The sequence below is a fragment of the Lepidochelys kempii genome, chromosome 7 (assembly GCF_965140285.1).
Source record: "Lepidochelys kempii isolate rLepKem1 chromosome 7, rLepKem1.hap1, whole genome shotgun sequence".
In the NCBI taxonomy this organism is placed as follows: Eukaryota; Metazoa; Chordata; order Testudines; family Cheloniidae; genus Lepidochelys; species Lepidochelys kempii.
The window spans coordinates 83,157,032-83,178,341 of record NC_136386.1 but is presented as its reverse complement, the minus strand read 5'-3'; the positions used below and the strand labels follow the sequence as shown (position 1 = coordinate 83,178,341).

The 21,310-nt window shown below is 44.3% G+C and overlaps 2 protein-coding genes across 15 annotated transcripts in view; one reads left to right on the top strand and one right to left on the bottom strand.

Moving 5' to 3' along the window:
• VSIR (V-set immunoregulatory receptor) overlaps nt 1-18,965 on the bottom strand; it is a 50,884-nt gene extending 31,919 nt beyond the window's left edge. For 3 of the 5 annotated variants that reach the window (XM_073353562.1, XM_073353568.1, XM_073353567.2), the window contains exons 1-3: nt 18,726-18,964; nt 4,091-4,546; nt 2,559-2,615 (exon numbers count right to left, since the gene is read on the bottom strand). In XM_073353562.1, the coding sequence (XP_073209663.1) occupies nt 2,559-2,615; nt 4,091-4,546; nt 18,726-18,810 (598 nt within the window). In that variant the 5' untranslated portion in view covers nt 18,811-18,964. Of the gene's footprint in view, nt 1-2,558; nt 2,616-4,090; nt 4,547-8,688; nt 9,048-18,725 lie in introns of those variants that run through there. The other 2 variants (XM_073353563.1, XM_073353564.1) reach the window with 2 other exon arrangements.
• CDH23 (cadherin related 23) overlaps nt 1-21,310 on the top strand; it is a 522,984-nt gene that overhangs the window by 449,858 nt on the left and 51,816 nt on the right. The gene's annotated exons all lie outside the window — the stretch shown is intronic.

Here is a 21,310-nt window from a genome sequence, read left to right as displayed (position 1 = left end):
CTGGGGACCCTTCCCTGACTCCTCTTCCTGAGAAGTCAGGTTTATTTTAAAATGGGTCAGAGCAGGATTTTGATAGGTGATATTATCAATATGCGGCCAAATGTATTACTGGTGCATGATTCGTTGAATTCAGTATAAACAGATTTTCAGTAGGACAGTGATTTCCCCAATTTCTTTCTATAGCATCTGGTTCAGAATTAGCATCATTTTGCAGATTTAAGAATTCTGGGTGGGGGCGGGGGTGGTGCTGCAGAATACAGTTTAGTTTTACATAGCATCTTCCAGTCTCAAGGTATCTTCAAAAAAAAAAAAAAAAAAGTTAGATACCTGGAGTTCCGTGACTGCATGGACAAACAGATGAACTATTTTGGGCCCAGCAACAGCTCAAACCCACAAGACATTAGATCGCTGTTGAGAGAGAGAATGTTGGCTAGGGTACATTGGTGCTTATTCCCCATCTCTTCTGGAAAGTGCCATGAGATATTTCATATCCATTTCCACAACCACTAGGGACAAGTAGCAGAGACTTTGATTTGCAATCTCTCAATCTAAAGGATGACAGGTGAAGGCATCAGGCCTGTGACTGAAGTAATTGCAAGGCACTTGGTGGATCAACCCTCAGAATGACATGATAGCATGAAAAAAAAAGGTCTGAAAAGCTCAAGAAGTAAGTGAAGCTTTCTTTGGAACTGCTCTGTGCATCCAACTTGATGCTTTTTCCCCCTGCAGGATGCTGGACTGTGCTTGAATACATTCTGCCTGATAGTGGGGTTTTAAAGTCAAATTCAAACAGGCAGTCCCTTGGCTGCCATTAGCCTTTTGATGCTTGATATTGGAATTTGCCCAGTGTTAAATACTGCTGCAAAGTCTGATGGTGTCCTTTAGCATAAGAGCCAGTTCCACAATGTTCTAGGGCACGAGGCTAAAACAGGAAGGAGAAGTAACTTGTACCAGAAGGGGAAGCCATCTGTATTAACACAGAGGCTTCATTTTTGAATGTGGACATCCTTTTTAGGACACATTTGAGGGTTCAAATTGGCATTAAAGTGCATAAATAAGTTATTTACTAATGTGAGGTATTGGTCTGATCACTCATGTGAGATTTGGATTTCCTCTTTAGATACTTATGTTTTCAAATTAAAATAGTTTGTGTCAGAAAGGAGATGACTCAGTCTCAGAATAGTAACAGAGTTTTCATGGTGTCACACAGGAAAAGGTTTCTCTTTTACTCTCTAAATTAATTCACTGCTCAATTCTCTGCTTGTGTCAGTAGCAGTTAAATCTCAGACTGGTGTTCTGTGTTTCCCTGAACTGGACTCTCGTATTTACTCTATCCAGGCCTTTTGTGTGTTTACGCTACATAGGATGGTTCACAAGGTAGCACGCTGCAGAATTCCTCTTTCTAATGGCTCACTTCCTATTTTCACGGCTTGCACAGTTTGGGATCTGGACCAGCAATCACAGATCACTGGGTTATGGTAAACCAGTCTAGCAAGTCACCACAATGAGTTACTCCCAAGATGGTTCCAGCTCTTTTGTATCATAAGCTCCTCAGTAAAGGGCCTTTGTATTTTATTTCTCTGTAAAGCACCATGTACATCTCTGGTGCTGCAGAAATACTAACCACTACGCATAAATAAGTGAGCATCTAAAAAACACTCCATAATACACTGATATGGAGGAAGGGGCAAAACAGAAAATAGCTGGAGGGCCACCAAGTAGAATAGCTACAGCATTTTCACATTCGACTCAACTAGCCATGTGGGGCCTTACCCTGCCATTGATCCACAGACAGAAATCTCCATGAAATAAATGAGGGAGTTCTGTGTGAAAATAAATGGCTGGATATGGCTTCATGTGTGGGGTTAGGGAATGCCGACCAGGGGTTAGAATAGACATGATGGGATACTGACAGGAACACAGCGAAGGGGGAAAGCGCAGCTGTCCTATCTGTTGTTCTGGGAAGACCCCTCTCCACATTCTTCACCAGGACTTTGCAACAACAGGCAAGACCACCCCCAAATAATTTATCCCAGGTTTTATGTGCGTGCTGGGACACAGCTTTGAGAGATTAGTTAGCACTGTGTGTAAAATCATACAGTGAAAGCCAGCAATTGTATACTGCCACAATAAAGCCTCAGGGCAAAATGCTCAGTTAGTGTAGATTGGTGTAGTCAATGGAATTATACTTAGTTACACCAGCAGAGAATTTGGCACAGCATGCTTTGTTTCTTAACCCTAATTCTCTCGGTATGTGCTATGAGTAATTTCCATTGAGTTCAGTGGGAATTATTTGTAGTCTGCATGGAGAGTCTGGGCCTGACGAGATTCCAGGAACCTATGACACAACTGTCCTGTAGATTACACAATGTCCCAATAGCTATTACTGTGTAGAAGCTAGGGAATAAACCTCCCAGGAATATAACTGGAGTTTGTTTCTTTCAGGCGAATTATTTTGTCCAGGTTTTGACTGAAATGCAAATGTGTAAAACGAACACCTGTGCCTAGGAAAATACATAGAACAGAATAATAAGCAGGGCATCATAGAGAACACTTACTTTCTTTCTGTTTGCTGGCACCAGGATGAACTGTGCAGTTTGGAAATGCTTCTCTGGCTGTGGAATTAAAGAGAAGAATTGGTTAAATCTCCTGGGATTCAGTTCTCATCCAGTAATTAGTCAGATAGAAAATCCTACTTAAAATTTAAACAAGGAATTTCATTTAACTTTGCTTCAATTGTCTTTCTTTTTGACATAAAGAAAATCAGCTAGGTTTTAAAAATGGCAATGACAATTAGTTATGGCTGCTATTTCTGACCTGCCCTCCATCTAATCCACCTACAGTGCAAAGAGAAGATGTGGTCTAAAGGATTTATTGACACACATTTGGCATATGACATTACAAATTGCTAGTGGCAAAGGTACCAATGTGTCATTTGCCATTAGCACTACACATTTGCCACTAGCAATGTGTACAAGTGCCAGTTAAAATAATTGTACCAGGGATTCTCAAATGATTTTGCCATGAGGCCCACATCTTAATGGAGGGATTGTCTAGTGACAGCCAGCTTCCCTCTCAGTTGTGATCACATGGATCATTGCACCCATTCTTGACCACCCAGACCTCTTAACCGCCCATTTGCACTTGCGTAACATCCCTGCGGCAATGACAGTAATTGTTTGCATGGAAAAGTAATACTGATATTTAGTTTTCTCTGAAAGCAGTTACATAAGTGATAAAGAGAATGCGCACCATGGGCCCAGCCAGTTCTCTGCATACCTATAGCATAGTATTCCACGGACCACTGTTTGAGACTTGCTTTTTTTATGCTCCACCACTCTCACTTCTATTGTGCTTATAAACCCAAATTATTTCAGTTGCCAGGAATCACAGTAATTAAAGCAAACAGTTAACTATTTTTTTCTTAAATCCAAAAAGAAATGATAAATCCATTATTGCAATTCTAAAGATGGTGATGCTTTCTACCATTGGAACGTTAGGCCTTATAGCTATCCAATAAAATACAACTTTAATTTCTAGGTCTTGATGCTTGCAAGATATTGGACAATCAAACTGTCACTGGTCCAGGACTAAAAATAAATTTTGCATCCAAAAACTGTCTGGTATTTCTGTTATTTTTGGCCTGAAAGTAAACTTTTTTTTCCAGAAAGAGGTTGAAGAAAATCATTGTAACTATGTAATTTTGTTTTTATTATCTAACCATGGGGGAAAAGTGTTTTCCAGCTGCTTATTTTTTTTTAAAGTTATGATCTTTTTTTCCTTTAACATCTGTTGCTCTTCCAGGCTTGGGCCCCAAATAGTTTTGCAAATGCACCTGGATTCTGATTACAGCACCCCCTGGCCTGCCAGCCCTGAATGCTAAATAAACTGAGCCTGTGCTCTTCAGTTCTGACCTACAGCACCATCTTTATCTATTGGCTTTGAGCCCAGTCCAGTTCCCACTAAAGTCAGTGGGAGTCTTTCTACTGATTTCAGTGTGAGTTGAAGTTGCACAGGAATTTAGCTGCTATTTTTCTTTGTAAAGGCCTCTCCCACACACATTCTGCGCATGTTTCCCAGTTACATCTACCTTTCTGTATGCGGAGTTCCATGAAGCCATGAGCCACTTGCTTGGTATACTGTTTGCCATGTTCCTTTTTAGTCTCTACCACGTAACAGCAGTAATTGCCACTGTCCTGCAGAGTCAGATTCATCATGATGATATGAAATGTCCCATGGTGGTCCGAGGTGGTCTCCAGCCCATGGTGGTTTGCTTGTTCTCCATGGAAGTACCTTTCTGTGACATTGCTATGTGTCCTATGATGCTTCCCTGGCTCATGATGCAGGTCCCTTTCGGTTACATTGCGGATATGTTGCTTCTCAGAGCAGCTTTGGTCTCCGTTGCTGCTGAAGTACCAAATTTTGTAAAGTAAGTCATGCTGAGCAGAGAGTGGCCCAGAGAGCTTGCATGTCAAGGTAACATTCTGTCCTTCTGGGCAGACGTAGAGTGAGTAAGGAGTGGTGATCATGAAAGCTGTTGTCTGTTCTACATGGAGAAAAGAAACACTAGGCAATTAAAATGTAAGATAAATGGCAAGGTGTTTAAGAATAACAACTCTTTGTGCTGCTTTGAAGATAGAATTAAACAAACACCTGCCACAGCCCTGTGTGGTAGATAAGCATTATAACCATTTTACAGATGAGTAAACTGAAACACACAGAGGTTAGTTAAGCAAATCACACAAGGTTACACAGGGTGTCATTGCAGTTGATCTGAGATTAGAATCTAGGAGTCCTGATTCCCAGTCCTGTGCTCTAACCACTAGTTTTAAGTGCATTAGATTGGGAAAACATTGCCTTTGGTCAGGCAAACACGCTATACAGGACGTCACCAATGTTTGAAAATCATCTTTCCCCTAAGAATTAGTCCTGAGGTCTCACTGTGTATCTTGTCATTCCACTGTGCTGTAATCCCTTTATATGAGTGACCAAACTATTCCACATTATAGCCTCCCTCATTCCATGCAGCTACTACTGCTCTTTGGTTCAAACTATTAAAGAAGTTCTTTTTAAAAAAAAAACTCACAAGACAAATTTCACCAAGAGGAGCTGAAACTTTAAGGTATCTTCAATGCTGGCTAACTCTACTCCGTTCCCCGCCTGATTGTTCAGGATATTTTTTCTCCATATTAATGCTGGCAAGTTAATATGCTTTATACATTTCTCTGTGTGTGTGTATGTATCCTTTATACATTTGGGGGAGGGAGGTAGAGAGAGTGTGTTATGCAGGTCACTCATTTACTGGAACTAGGGCTGTGGGATGCAGTTGTGTGATGTCTTAGCACTGTAAAATTTGCTGCGAGAGATCAAAGTGGATCAGCAGCCTCTGTGTTTGTGAGGAAAGGATGATGAGAGGGGGAGTACATGGTTCTCAAATGAGGAAATTTCACAATGCCTATGATTCAGTTACAAATCCTCATCATTGGCATTATATTCAGTTCCTTCTGCCCCTCAACCAAGGCTCTGTTAATGCCTGTTAAAAAAAAGAAATAGCAACAATTTATGTCCCCACCCCCACCCAAAGATCAGCCTGGTTTTTAACCCCACCCTGTTTACACAAGACTGCTTGTGTTTTCCATTTTCTCTAAAGGCAGAGGTGGCACCGGCTGACACTCAAATTCCGTAATGGGAGAAGTTGTTCTCTGCAGAGTTTGGAAATCCCTCATCATTGTTTACTGAAAATTGTGCTCAGAAGAGGCCCAGCAAAGGAACAGCAGGAAATGTTTGTAGCTCCAAACTGAGGTGTATTAGCAGAGCTTCTTTCTGGGGCTTGCAAGGTGATACAAATCAGGATTAAGGTATATGAGCAAAGTTGGGTGGGGACCCAGGACTGGAATATCTGGGGTGCTACCGGTCAGGTAGTGGTAAACTGGCAAATCTGTGAGGTACCAGGACTGACATGGCGAGGCTGGGTACTGCAGGTCAATACTGCAGTGCGTGTGCAAATGTTTGGAGGAAGACTGGAACAGTGCCCACCTAGGTTCTGCCTAACTGAGCCTCTAGCCAGCCTACTGTCCCAGAAGCAGTAATATCCCCAGGTGCTCCTTCAAAAACTGGAGAGAGGAAAAAGAGAGGATTTCTTTATTGTATTTTTGAAACTATAGATAAAGGGGGACCACTTGGTGAGATGTCTCTGGGGTTTAATTTGTTACAACTATGATGGTGTTGTGTGGACAAGATGTTCTCTCACTGCAGTTACATCCTGTTGCTCTGTTGGTTCCACCTTTATTTGATTTGAGGTTTTTCATTTGATGTACTTCGCAGGAGCCAACGAAACACATTGCTCCGAACTACCACAAAAGTATTTCAGGTTTGAAACAGGCTCAGGTTCACTTGGTTTACATACTACCTAGTCCCCCAGAAGACAGACAAACCTTGTTCAAATAGTTTGAGAATTATGTTCTAGACTAGGTCCTTACATTGACAAGAACTTAATTTCTAATGCAGAACTAATGTTAACCTATGCAGGGTCATGTGACTTTCTTAGCCAATAACAGACCTCCAGCTCAAATAGCAGAGTTGATTTTAGACAAATGGAAGTGAAAAATGTCCTTAAAGTCTTTCAGTTTCTGTCCTTTACTTGTTGTATTTAGAACATTGTTGGACTGGGAACCTCCTGGTGCATCTGAATCATTTAAGTGTATTATTTACTTTTATTTTCATACTATTTTTTCTAAATTTCAGCAGACAATGCAGGGAATGGGGGAAATAAAGTTAGAAGGGCTCTGATACAGTGAAATTCCTGGGTTGGTCTCTGCATGCCGATCTCAGTACCTTGGGCACCCTGGATATTTTTGTGCAAACATCAAAGAGTGGTTCTTAATCCTGATTCCATGAGGTCTGAGTACAAAAGGGGCCTCCAGGGAGTGAGGGGAAGGTAAGGTAGGAACCTTTTGGAGGAAACTGCACTTGCAACACCTTTGACAAGTGTCCATGGGATTCTTTGTGTTTCTTACCTCCCTAATGAGGTCCCCTGAAAATCAGAGGAGTCTCGCACATCCCCACCAATTTTCCCCCTTTAAAGCTGGACCATCAAACTGAAGCCCCACATCAGAGGGACTCATGCCATGGCTTTCTCTCTTTGCACACAGTGGATACAGCCATAATATCATGACTGGGTTTGCACTGAACAGCAGTTCCTAGAGGCTGAGAAATGGATGGCCACTCCACCTAGAAGGGTCAGCCCTGTGACAGAGCACTCTGCATTGCCAGAATGTGGAATGGACTGGATGATGGCCTAGCAAGGATTTTCCGTCCTTCTCCCTATGAATCTGTGATCACAATTGCAATCTTTGGTGTGAGTAGCTCTCACCTCTGGACTGGGAAGTTGAGTCCAGCAGCTGGGCTTATATCTCATATGGACATTGCATTACAGCACTACTGGGGTGCTGCACTGTTTGAGGTTCCATCCTGTAGATGAGGCAACATCTCATCTGCCTATCTGTTAATCTAGGTGGGCATTACAGATCTTGTGGCATTTTATTTTAAGGAGTGGATGTTTGCCCCAGTGCCCTGCCCAAGGCTCCCTTACCAAATAAGAAAAGTTATAATGTCCAAGGCTAGTTCTGAGCTATTGTTGAGTATGTTTAAGTTGATGTTTTTACCTATACAGTCACTGCACTGCTAGGATCTGCCTAACCACTTTGACACTTGTAGGGAAGTCCACGTAGTGTGCTGGGGGGGAGGTTGGTTTGTTTATTTTTAAATACGGAAAAGAAAGTACATACTTTTGCCTACTCTGCATCTTAAAACAGCTCTTGCTTCACCCACAGGATTTCATGGAACCCATCTACAGTGGAAAATAAACACAACCCACATATTTGGTAAGCGATCCTATGCCAGCAGTCATGCGGGGCAGAGGTTACCATATATGTGAAGTGTTTGGCATGGGTGGTGGGTATAATAGGCCTTCCCTGGCTGCAGGAGCTGCCACAGGACGCTGGGCTGAAGCTGGTCAGGCCGACCAGAGGCTAGGGCTGCTGCTCTGGCTCGCCAGCCTGGGGCTGGGGCTGGGGCTGGGGCTGCTTGGGCCAACCTGCCAGCATGACTGGGATTGGCTGGCTGGCCCAGGGGTCCTCTGGTGGCGGGGTGGGGTGGGGTGGCGTGGGGGCTCAGGGCTCCTGCCACAGAGGGTGTGGCTCATGCAAAAAGGGTGGGGCTGCGGAGCTAGTCTCTTCTAAGGGGGGGTTCACTGTCCGCCCACGGTGTTTGGCTTTATGTGTTTTCCTTCTGTTTTCTAAGCTCAAAGGGGAGTTCTTTAAAGCTATCTAATAGATGTGTGCCTTCTGTAGATAAGACTGGGGGAGGGGAAAATGGCAGCTGGTAGCACTGATACTCTTTGCATTCTCCTTGTACCAGTAGCACAAGGCGTAGTCTTTGGGAAACTCTATTGTGAATTGGTGTTCTCTCCCCAAAATGATGCCTGGCCTTGCTAATGAGGTGAATTCCCTTTAAGAATTCAACTGATTAACAAATGTCATCCCCACTGTACAGATAAACAGTCTTTTATCATGCTTCTCTTTTCCATGTGGCATCAAATGTTCATGTATATTCAAACATCCAATCACTCTCCCCTTCAAGCTCTTACCTTGTCTCTATTATAGCCCCCTATAAGTGTATATTTGGTACCTTAATATTTCAGACAATCCTAAGTGACTGGTGGAACAATTCCTGTTTGCCTCCATCCAAGGCAAGCGCTTCTCATTGCCCTGACTCTTCTCCTGCCTTTTCCCCCTCATTTGGAGTTAAAGGTCCCATGCAAACAGAAAGGACGCAGCCTAGCACCTGAAAGTATATATACATCCACAGTCATATCCATCACACTGAACAGATTAGACAGTGAAAAGACACCAAGGGAGCCACTGCTCAAATTTTTTCGTACAAAAAGGGTTTTTATTTAAAATTGTCTTTTCTAAAATTAATTTTTCACAAAAAAGTTTATCAATTTTATAAAATGTTCCATTTTGTCAATGTTTTAAATCAATTTTTTAAATTAAAATAATTTTAAAATTATTATTATTATTTTGTTTACTAAAAACCGTGTTTTCTCACTGAAAACTGGGGTTTTGGTAAACAAATCTATAAAGATCTTGATTAAAATGCCAGTAAAATAAAATCATGCACAATTTTCACAAAATGGAAAATTGGTCCATTTTTAACTTTATAACATGGAAATAACTTGGAAATTTCAACTTTTTTTGATAAATCATTTTACTGTTTTTCAACTGTTCTTTTTGACTGAGTGAATAGAAAAATCTACAAATAGAAACTAGTCCCACCTTGGTGGCCTGCCACTTATCAGACATCATCCTTCTGAACTAAATTGTCTTGACATAGATTTCATAGATTCCAAGGCCAGAAAAGACTATTGTAATTATCTAGTCTGACCTCCTGTATAACACAGGCCATTTAACTTCTCCAAAATAATTCCTAGAACATATATTTTAGAAAAACATCCAATCTTGATTTAAAAATTGTCAGTGATGTAGAATCCACCACAACCCTTGGTAAATTGTTTCAAAAGTTAATTACTCTCACCATTAAAAATGTATGCCTTATTTCCAGTCTGAATTTGTCTAGCTTCAACTTCCAGCCATAGGATCTTGTTGTACCTTTTTCTGCTCGACTGAACAGCCCATAGTTAAATAGGTTTTCTCATGTAGATTCTTATAGTCTTTAATCAAGTTACCCCTTAACCTTCTTTTTGTTAAATTAAATATATTGAGCTCTTTGAGTCCATCACTAATCTTCTAATCATTTAATCATTCTTGTGGCTCTTCTTTGAACCCTCTCCAGTTTGTCAACATTCTCCTTTAACTGTGGGCACCAGAACTGAACATAATATTCCCACAGCAGTTGCACCAGTGGCAAGTTTAGAGCTAAAATAACCTATCTATCCCTACTCGAGATTCCCCTGTTCGTGAATCCAAGGATTGCATTAGTTCTTTGGGGCACAAAATAAAACTGGGATCTCTTGTTCATCTGATTATCCCACACACAAATCATTTTCAGAGTCACTGCTTCCCAAGATAGAATCCCCTATCCTGTAAGTATGGCCTGCATTCTTTGTTACTAGATGTATACATTTACATTTAGTCATACTAAAACACACATTGTTGGCTTGCGCCCAGTTTACCAAGCGATCCAGATTGCTCTGAGTCAGTGACCTATCCTTTTCATTATTTACCTCTCTCCCAATTTTTGTGTCATCTGCAAATCTTATCAGTGATGGTTTTGTGTTTTCTTCCAGGTTATCGATAAAAATATTGAATAGTGTAGGGTCAAGAATCAATCCTGCAAACCCCTCTGGAAACACACCTGCTTGATGAGAATTCTCCGTTTGCAATTACATTTTGAGACCTATCAGTTAGCCAGTTTTTAATCCATCTAATGTGTGCCATGTTAATTTTATATTGTTCTAGTTTTTCCTAATCAAAGTGTCATGTGGTATCAAATCATGTTGTGACATCTTGACATGGCATTGGCCTCTCAGCGATTTCAGGAGGTTTTCATGGTGCAGAGGGCCTGACTGACAGAGTGTTTTGCTGCCCCATCCTAATCAGGGCTTTCCCACCGGAATCAGTGCAGGTGGTAGATCTGACACAAACATAGCGAGGCGGATCTGTGGCTTTCACTAACCCCTACTCAGACCTAGTTTTAGAAGTAAGGGCACAAAATGACCTTTGCTTTTGTATGCCCTCAGGGAGCCCTTCTCTGAGCAGATAACTAGCCCAATGCAAATCTGGAAAAAACAGCTTGTAGAGTAGTATGCGAGTAGTGTCTAGCTGAGAGAAATATCCTGCTAGCTTAGACAGTAATGTGGGGGTCCTTCTGCACAGCTGACAGAGCTGCTGCCTAGAATTCACAGTAGCTCTTGTTCTCAGAGGGAGGGGTGCAGGTAATACATTGAGCCTGTTTAGCCCTGGGAATACAGTGAGGCTGCTGGAGTCTTTGGTAGCTGGTTGGGGGTATTCAGGAGCATCTGGCCTACAGTTGGAAGAGACGAGTGTCTCAGTGCATCCCACCTCACCTCTAGCATTTCGGTCCGAACAGTTTTGCCTCAGCCCAACCAACACACAGCTTTGTGGCATTGGTTGTGAAATCTAGTTCTATGATCCTGCAATCTGTGGTGAGCCCGTGCAACAGAGAATGATGCAGGCAGGGCCGGCTCTAGGTTTTTTGCCTCCCCAAGCAAAAAATTGGCCGTTCCCAGAGCACAACTGCTCAAGCAAAAAAATGGCCGGAATGCCGCACCTGGAATTGTGCCACCCCAAGCATGTGCTTGCTTTGCTGGTGCCTAGAGCCGGTCCTGGATGCAAGCATCCTGGAGACATCAAGGAAGGCATGATTTCTCATCACCATTGAGGTCTAAATTTTCAGGATGCTTTTAAGACAATAAGCAAAATGCAGAGGAAAAGACTAAGGTCACTTAATTAACTTTGTATCACCATTGAATTTCTTAAAATAAAATTTCATCTAGAATTTTGTTTAAACAAATGAAAGCTCCTCCCCTCATTTATCTGAGAATTTCTGTGCCCTCTGAGAGATCTTTCAAAGCTCTTCCCTTTTCAGTCCCCCTTGTTTTTTGTTATTCCCTTCTCTCCCAGTATCGGCATAGCAACATTCTGCTCACTCACTTTCCCAGGGCGGGTAAATACAATATTTTATTTATTTATTTTTGTAACAATTGAGTAAAACATCAGTTTTTTCATTATCATCTTCTCCATGACCAGTGGTTGAAGTAGATGTTAACAAGAGGATCGAGATCCCTTAGCCCACCAGCCAAGGAGGAGGGGGAACCGTGAGGAAGCAGTGCTTCGCCTCACCAGGGAGAGGAGAGGTGCTCTCTCTCTGCTGTTAGTGGGGGAGGGGAAACTATTATGGGCCTCCTGATCATGACAGTAAGGGTAGGCAGGTAGATTTTGTACCCAGGCTGTACATTTTCATGAATGTTGCAAGACTGTCTTAATTTGTTATCACTGGGCTTCAGAGTTTTCACCCCGGTTAGATAAATGTGTGGAGTTCATACTTCTGTTAGGACACATCTACATTGGGAAAAGCATCTTGTATTGACAGTGCCTCTCCTGGCCTCCTCTCAGTTGTGTTGAATACAGATCAGCTGCCCGAGTAGATTGGATCAAATCATTACAGCAAGTGAGATTGTGTTGATAGGCTTAACCCACCTACACTAGCAGCCAAACGGTTTTCAAAATTGGTTGGAAGGGCCAGGGAGGAACCATTGTTGACACCATTGTCAACTATTAGTCATTTTCACAATGCAGATGGTCACTTTAGATCTATTCTTTCAATCTGTCTATTGATTCATAGGCTTTAAGACCAGAAGAGGCCAACATGATCACCTAGTCTGACCTCCTGCACATTGCAGGCCACAGAACCTCACTCACCACTCCTGTAGAATCTTACCCATACATTCCTTCACTGCATCAATCCAATTTCAGAAGAAACCCTGCAACCAAAACTTAGAATCCTGTTTAAATTCTTCAGTGGAAATACACCAAATCCACAAAGATGCTCACTGTGAGCTAGCATAGAATTTTCCAGCGGCTGTCTCTCTGGTGGCCTCGTCTTTTAGTTTTGCTTTGTTTCAGGTTCCAAGAAAAAATTCAGAGTGAAACTCTGCTGAAACTACGTGTGAAACCACTCACTTTCTCATTTGTTTCCATCTGAAGTGTTGCCTTCACTCACAATGCTGCCCAGGCTTGGCCTGCTGAAAGGTTAATGAGCCATAGCAAACGTGACCTGATGTTCAAGTCTGTGAAGACATGTTTAGAAATCAGGTGTTGCTTCTTTTGGGGTTTCACAAAGAAAATCACGTGAGCTCTAGATGGAATCTAATTGACTTTGTGTGACAGAAAAAGAGATGGGCAAAATTTTGTGACCAACCCTATTTTTTCAGCAAAAAGTGCAGATTCAGTTACATGAAAATGTTTTGTGAATTTCATGTTGGCTTTACCAAATTATTCAAGTAAAAAACCCTATAAAAGATCCCCCAAAATCTAAATGTCTCATTTTGAAATTTTTGAAACAAACCTGTAATTTTTTGGTTTGACACTAGCTTTTCTTTCAAAATTTCCAGTAATTTTATTTTTTTAAATGTCAAACATTTAAAAATGCTCTAAAATGAAACAAAATATTTCATTTCAGGCAGACAAAATGTTCCATTTCATCTGAATTACATGTTTAAAACTTTTCAATTAATTTCATTTTCTGTCCACCCTGAAATTTTTTGGACATTTTTAAATTGCCAGCAAACCAAAAAAAAATGTTCTTTGCTTGGCTCTAGACAGAGATTCCTTTTCCATTAGAATATAAGAATGGCCAGGCTGGGTCAGACCAGTGGTTCACTGAGCCCAGTATTCTGTCTCTGACAGTGGCCAGTGCTAGATGCTTCAGAGAGAAGGAACAGAACAGGCCAATTTTGAGTGATCCATCCCTTGTCATCCAGTCCCAGCTTCTGGCAGTTGGAGGTTTAGGGACACCCAGAGCATAGGGTTGCATCGCTGACCATCTTCCTCTAAGCTCTGTCTGTTCTTATGGCTTGTCTGTATGAAATTAAGGCACAGCAAGCTAGGGTGTAAATCTGCCTTGTTCTAGCATACCGTGCACTGACTGCCTTTGGGAATTCTGCTGCCACACACTAAAAGTTCTGTTGTGTGCTTTAATCTAGCCCACTTTGAAACACGAGTCAAATAAAGTGCACAATGGAAGTTTTAGTGCATGGCAGCAGAGTCCACAAGGGCACTCACTTACTGTGTGGCAGGCTGGGTCAGGGTAGATTGCTGCTTGCTGTGCCCTGTTTGTATAAACAAGTAAAGCCCTGCACAGATACAAAATTTGTATCCACATGTGACCTGCAAATATGGTCCACAGATATCTGCAGATTTGCAGGGCTCTATAAACAAGCCCTTATACTGGCATCCCCTCAGGACAGGGACTATCTCTTCTCATCTGTCTGAAAAGCATCCAGCCCATCATGAGCACTACCAAAGACAAATAATAATAAACTTGAATTAGCATATTACCTTAAACGCGACCTGATGTTTAGCTCCAATATCCTAGATGGCTAACAAAAGTGAATTCCTCACTTAGAGCTTAATCCAAAACCCACTGAAGACATTTGAAATATTCTCCTTGATTTCAGTGAGCTTTGGACCAGGCCCACAGTAAAGTGCATTTTAATCTACACAAGACACTATAAGCAGAGCTTCACTACCCTGGAGACCCCCCCACTCTCTGCCCCTTGTGTAGTGCTATCTTCACCCCCTTTAGTAGCACAGGGTACCATCAGTTGGGTGATCTCTCTCGGTTCCCCCTATTCTCACCCACAGAGCGATGGACACTCCAGGTCCATTCCTGTCCCAACCAATGCTCTGCAACCTGCCCTTCCACTAATCTGTTCTGTGCAGAATGCCTGAATGCCTGGCAGGGCGCTACTAATACTGGATTGCAGGAGGCCTGACTGTTGGCATGACACACCTTTGAAAGAACAGTGTTTGCAGGGGCCTCCCAAGCACCTGAGCCCAAGATAGGATGTCTGTGCTCTGAAGGGCCATGCCCAGAGTGTGAACAGCAGAAAGGTTACCTTAGAGCCGTGGTTTTCAACCTGTGGCCCAATCAGCACATAGCTGTGGCCCATGCAACATCCTCAGGGCCATACAGATAGTATATAGATATTGTATGGATGTGGCCCACATAACACGTAGAGAGCTACATATGCAGCCCACAATGGTAATTAGGTTGAGAACCACTGCCTTAGGGGTACAGGTAAGAAATGTTATGTTGGAATCAAGGGCTAGTTTTAATTTTTGTTGAGCTTTGAAAATCTTTGTTTGATTGCTTAACTATCCATGTAAATGTGTTCAGAGGAAGGTGCAATTGGCAATTTGCACAAGGGCAACCATCCCTCTTTCACCAGGGTAACATTATTACTGGTACTGTATTAACACCCAGAATCCCCTATCAGAAACAGGTCCCAAGCATGCTGGGCACTGTACAGACTGCTCAGCTTATTGGCTGAGCAAAGTGAGGTCTAACACTCAACTCAGTGTCACTTGTCTGTCTGTAATGAGAAAAGTTTTAAAGGAAAAGTCCAATTAATTCCAGAATGTCAGGGAACATTCTAGGTGTCATTGGGGGAGAAGCCCATTGATTTTTGGTAACAATGAGGAAACCGGAACACGGAAAAAGTCTGATTTCCACACAGTGCCCATTTGGTGCTGCGTTGTGACCTCAATGGTAACTCAGTCTGTCATTAAGCACTCCTTCCAGGTTATTTACATGGTTCAGTCCCATTAGTTGAAATGAGTCAGCAAATGAAACTGCAGGTCAGGACTGAAGTGCTTTGCCATGACTGTTGGAGAGCGCAGGTCCTGAAGACTGAACTAGCTTTTGGCTGCTTCAAATCAGGAGCAATATTGGCTGAGTTGGAGTGAGGATGGAGATTTCCACACCATTCTTGGCTGGCTCCAGCAAATTCTTTTATCTTTGCCCAGTCAAAAATGTTTTATTTCATCTATAGAGATTCCTCTGCCTGCAGCACTAGGGGTTGCCAGGCATCCAGTTTTCAACCGGAACACCTGGTTGAAAAGAGACCCCGGCTACTTCGGTCAGCACCACTGACCGGGCCATTTAAAGTCCGGTCGTCGCCACACAGGAGGCTCCCTGCCTGCCCTGACCCTGCATAGCTCCCTGGAAGCAGCCAGCATGCCCAGCCCCTAGGCACAGGGAAAATCAGGGAAGTGCCGCATGCTGCCCTCACCCGCAGCCCCAGGAACTGCAGCCAATGGGAGCTGCGGGGGTGGGTCATGGGCAGTGCGTACCGTGCAGAGCCACCTGGCCGTGCCTCCAGCCAAGGGGCCGGACATGCCGGCTGCTTCTGAGAGCCAGGGCAGGCAGGGAGCCTGCCTTAACCCTGCTGTGCCACCAACCGGGAGTTGGCTGAGGTAAGCGCCGCCCAACTGGAGCCCGCACCCTGAACCCCCTGCCCCAGGTCAGAACCCCCTCCCGCACCCTAACTCTCTCCCAAACCCTGCACCCTGAACCCCCTGCCCCAGATCAGAACCCCCTCCCACACCCAAACTCACTCCCAGACCTCGCACTCACATCCCAACCCTGTGCCCCAGGTCGGAATCCCCCTCGCACTCAAATTTTCTCCCACACCCTGCACCCTCTCCTGCTCCCCAACCCCCTGCCCCAGCCCGGAGTCCCCTCCCATACTCTAAACCCCTTGACCACATCCCAGAGCCCCCTCCTGCACCCCAAACCCATAATCCCCAGCCCATCCCAGAGCCCACACTCCCAGCCAGAGCCTGCACCCCGTCCCACACCACAACCCCCTGCCCCAATGTGGAGCCCCCTCCTGAATCCCTAATTTCTGGCCCTACCCCAGAGCCCGCACCCACTGCTGGAGCCCTCACCCCCTCCCATACCACAACCCCCTGCCCCAGCCCAATGAAAGTGAGTAAGGGTTGTGGGGAGCAAGCGATGGAGGGAGTGGGGCTGGAGTGAGTCAGGGCAGGGCATCAGGGAAGGGGTGGGCAGGGGGGAGGGGCAAGTGTGTTCAGTTTTGTGCAATTAGAAAGTTGGCTAGAGATCGTGTTCCTCACCTTTCTGACATCTGCCAGCTCTACTCCTGAATCCGAGTCTCCTGCATGTTCTGTGTTACACTCCCATCCACATCCCAGCACTCCACTGGTCTGACTGGCATAGTTCGGAGCTAAAAAGCATGGCAACTCTGTGGCCTGATCTTGCATTTACTGATGTGTGCCAGTATCTGATCAATTTCCAGCCAGCTGCATGAAGTTTCTGGATTTTGACTTTTTTGGCTGATCAAAGCAAAGTCTTGCACTCAACTCAGTGTCATTTCTGAGTTTGTCTGTAGATCAAAGAACCAGCTGATGGCAGATTTTAACACCTCCCAGCATAAAAGTACCCCATCTCAGCTCTGCCCTTCTTTCCAATACAGTTTTAAAATGTTGACTCTCTGAATGACTTATCTCCCAGACAGAAAGAAAAGAAATAAGGGGGTGGGGGGAAGAGAATACACACAGAGTTCCTGGAAGGAAAATTGGGGACCCTGGTATGGCAGGGAGAGGAGAATTGGGGGACACACAGAGTCCCTAGCATAAGAGAAGGGGTGGCAGTGCAGAGATCCCTTGAAATAGAGGGGGATGGGAGGGTGACACAGAGAGTTTACAGAGGGGAATGAGAGGGATGCAAGGGGGCTCTGGTGTGTGGCATGCAGAAACAACAATAACAACAGTTATTTATCATCCTAAACCATAGGAGTTTTTCTTAGCAATTATTGTCTGACTAAAAAGACCTATTTTGTGGCAGATTTCTCCCTTCACACACCACAGCCATCAGTAAATCTGCTAGCCAGTAACCAGGAAATGGGAGATGAGGTGTGTGTTGCGGGGGGAACACGAGATTTTTTTCTTCTTTATATTAAACAAACATTTGTGGCTGCCCAGTGTTAAGCTGATTGCCAGATTTGGAGTCAGGATGGATTTTTCCTTAGGTTACATTGGCAGCAACAGAGCAGGGAGCGTGTGTTAGGATCAGAGCATCATGTCCCACATAATCATTTCCCCGCAGTTTCAGGCATCATTATAGAACCCCACTCCTTCCCATTTTCAGCTTCTAGCCCTTTATTTGTTAACCTGTTCTGTCTTTAATTTTCACTGAGCAACTTTTACTTGCCAACATCAGAAGCCCCAATTACAAAACTCTTCTCTGTATTCAGCAAAGGCCGTGAGACATCACGCATGAGATAAGTGACCCTGATTCGAGGCCAGCTGAGGGCACCAAAGCACCAGCTGAAGGCTGGCAGCTTGGCTGGTAACCAACTTATCTGGAAATACTCAAGACTATTGGAGAAGGGAAAACTTCAGAGCCCGAGAGTGATCTCTCGACAGCTCAGTTTCTGAAAACTGGGGAGCACCCAGTTAATAGATCAATGCAAAGTCTATCCTGGTTGGTGTCCTATATGCCCAGAGAAGCAGGCAGAAGTGACAGCTTCGGAGTGTGTGCACACAAACACATGCACAGTCTTGACAGCAAAGATGAGCATCTCTATAGACTACAAAGATGGTCTTCTTTGAACTCAAACAAACTGCCTCTATCTGCCACTATGTTAATAATGAAAGACTCTATTCACCTAGAACCCAGGACAAATGTGCTGTGCTTACACCTCCAAAAGAGCTGGGGTTAAGCAGCAAATAGAAAATAATCTAGCCCTGCATCTTTGCACATTCTCAATATCCCTTTATGGGACCAGTGCTGCTGTTTCGTTTATGACTTGGCTTTATTCTGATGCACAAATTAGTTCAAAGTGAAGGAAAAGGGAGGACAATAATTGCAGGAAAGCAGAATTTAAAAAACACAGCAGGTCCTCTTCTTACTCCCACACAAACAGCACTCTTTAGCCATCCCCAGAAGAGAGCCCCTTCCTTAAGAGTCTTTGAGAAATCTCCCTTGAACCTTAATGCAGGGAGGAAGGTGAGAAAGTAAATAACATATCTACCTAAGCTGAAATTCTTTTGACTTCTGATCAAACAAAAAGAGGGTGAATACAAAAAGTGGATAGCAAATTAGGTTTTCCTTTCCTCTCCTTTTTGGGGAGAGAAAAACCAACCTGACTTTACCTTGGTAGAAAGCCAAGTAGAGAGCGATTGGCAGCACCCAGCCCTTCCACACACTGTCCGTTGAATGACTGTGGTAAACATCCATCTTCACTCACTGAAATTGGAGCTAGCCCTTCTCCAGGATTTTTCTTTCCTGTGTCTTACATGCGTACTCAGAGCAACCCTGAGACAGAAGGAGCAAGAGAGTTGCATACACAGGAAATTTCACTCAGATAATGCCTACTGTAATTTGAGAGAGAGAAGCTGAGAGCACCCCCATGAGGTTAGAGAAAGAAAAAAGAAAAGGAGCACCTTAGAGACTAACCAGTTTATTTGAGCATAAGCTTTCGTGAGCTACAGCTCACTTCATCGGATGCATCTGATGAAGTGAGCTGTAGCTCACAAAAACTTATGCTCAAATAAATTGGTTGGTCTCTAAGGTGCCACAAGTACTCCTTTTCTTTTTGCGAATACAGACTAACACGGCTGCTACTCTGAAACCTGAGAGAAAGAAAAGAAACTTTGTGCTGCTCAACACAATGGTCCAATCCCTGCAGGTTTCCTGAAATCAACAGAGGACTGTGACTGGGTGGGACTGCTAAATTCAGCTGTCTACTTCCATGGCACACAAAACACATGCACTGAGATTAGGTGGCCACATGCGCACGCACACAATTGTGAAATGCAGCAGTTCATTCTGTTTTCCATTTATAGGTTACTAGTTTTAAAATAAGTGGATTAGGGTGGCAGGAGGCTGATTTGTTACATTTGGAGGTAGCCAGTTAGACACTTCAAATTATGCTTTTCCTCACAAGAAAGTACAACTCAGATGCACTATCCAGGTTTCAGTGACGTTTGTGCTTTTTTAAAAAATGCAATTTCTAGTTGGGTTGATTGCAGCACAAGTTGTGTGAGGGGCTCATTCAGGATCAGAATCCAGAGTCCACCATTTTTCCTGGTACGTGACCCTTTCCTAGCATAATCATGTTTTTTTTTTTCCCTCAGGAGATACTATATGATCCTGTAAGGGTCCTGTGTCTCAGGGTTAGGGACGGCCCCCTTTGGCAGCCGTGGAGAATCGTGCCAGGTTGGTCTATCAGGCACCCGGGCTTGCAGTCAAGTCACTGAGCAAATGGTAGCTCAGGTTACATGGATAGGGGAGAGGGGGACATGCAGAGCAGACAGTCAGTGGATCAGTCCTTCAGGCTTAAGGATTGAGTATTCGAGCAGTCAATGGCTCAGGCCTTTGGGCCTAGGGTTAGTGCTCATCCAGCTCTGAGTGCGGGGCCAGAGGTAGGGAGACCCAGGCCACCCTGCTCCACTGCGACCCACCCCAGTGCCCTGGAAGTGACAGGTTATCCCATCACAGGGTTGGCACGGAAGTGTGGGGTCCCTGCCTTGCTTCCAAGCACCACAGCTGAGTCAATGTCTCGTTTCCCTGTGTTACTTCTTACCGTCGTCTGGTGGGCCTGTTCTGCCGCATCAGGGGCCTTGTTCCTTGTCTCTGCACCAAGCAGCTCACTCTCCACTTCCTCTCTGGGTCTCTCCATCTCTTGGGGCAGCAGCTGGCTCAAAGGAGTCATCACGCGTCACAGCCGGTCATGGGCTGTGCTGGCGGTTCGGCTCCCTAAGAAGGACGTCTGGCTCCAGCAGAACTGCAGGGCCCTGCTCTTATACTTCTGTCCCCATCCCCATGCTTCGTGTGAGGGTTTAGCTAAGCCCAACAGGGTGAGTTAGCCCCCTCTGTGCGAGAATGAGGCCATTCTGCCTCATTATACACACACACACACCCATAAGTCCATCTCCGAGGAACTGAGATTCACCTTCTCCCACCCGGGAAAGGAAATCCATGTTTGTGTGCCTTACTGGCTCAGTGTTGAACTCAGAAGACATATGGTAAGAGGATCAGATGCCACCTCATTAACCACGGTTTGGTCTTCTTTGCAGTATGCAGTGATCAGTCACTAGAGGAAAGGGGGCTCTATTGCAGGGCTTCTGCGGCCCACTTGATAGTGAGGGCCTCCTTTTCAATAATGGAGTAGTTGCACTTGTGTGGAAACAGCTTCCAACTGATGTAAATCACGGGGTGCTATTCTCCCTTGACTTCTTAGGGGAGGACTGCTCCCAGAGACACTTCTGAGGCATTAGTTTGAAGGATGAACTCCTGAGAGAAGTCAGTGCTGAACAGCATGGGTTGTTGGCACAGGAGGTCCATAAGTGTCTGGAAGGCTTGAGCACAGTCTGCTGTCCAGCGAACTCATCAGGGTTGTCCTTCAGAAGTTCTGTCAAAGGGGCCAGGATCAATGAGAAGTTGGGGACAAAGTAGCAGTAATAGCCTGCTAACCCCAGGAAACTTTCTTGGTTGCAGCAGTGGATAGGTCTGAAGGGCCTGGACTTTACCCACAAGGGGTGGACTTGACCATGCTCCAGAATGTATCCTAGATAGGTGGCCTCCTCCCAGCCTAGTTTGCATTTGCTGGGATTCACCATGAGTCCGGCGTGTGTAAGGCTCGAAAGATGGCCTCCACTTGTTGAGATGGTCCTCCAAGTTACTGCTATACATGACCATGTTGTCCAAGTAGATGGTGGCAGAGGTGCCATGGAGC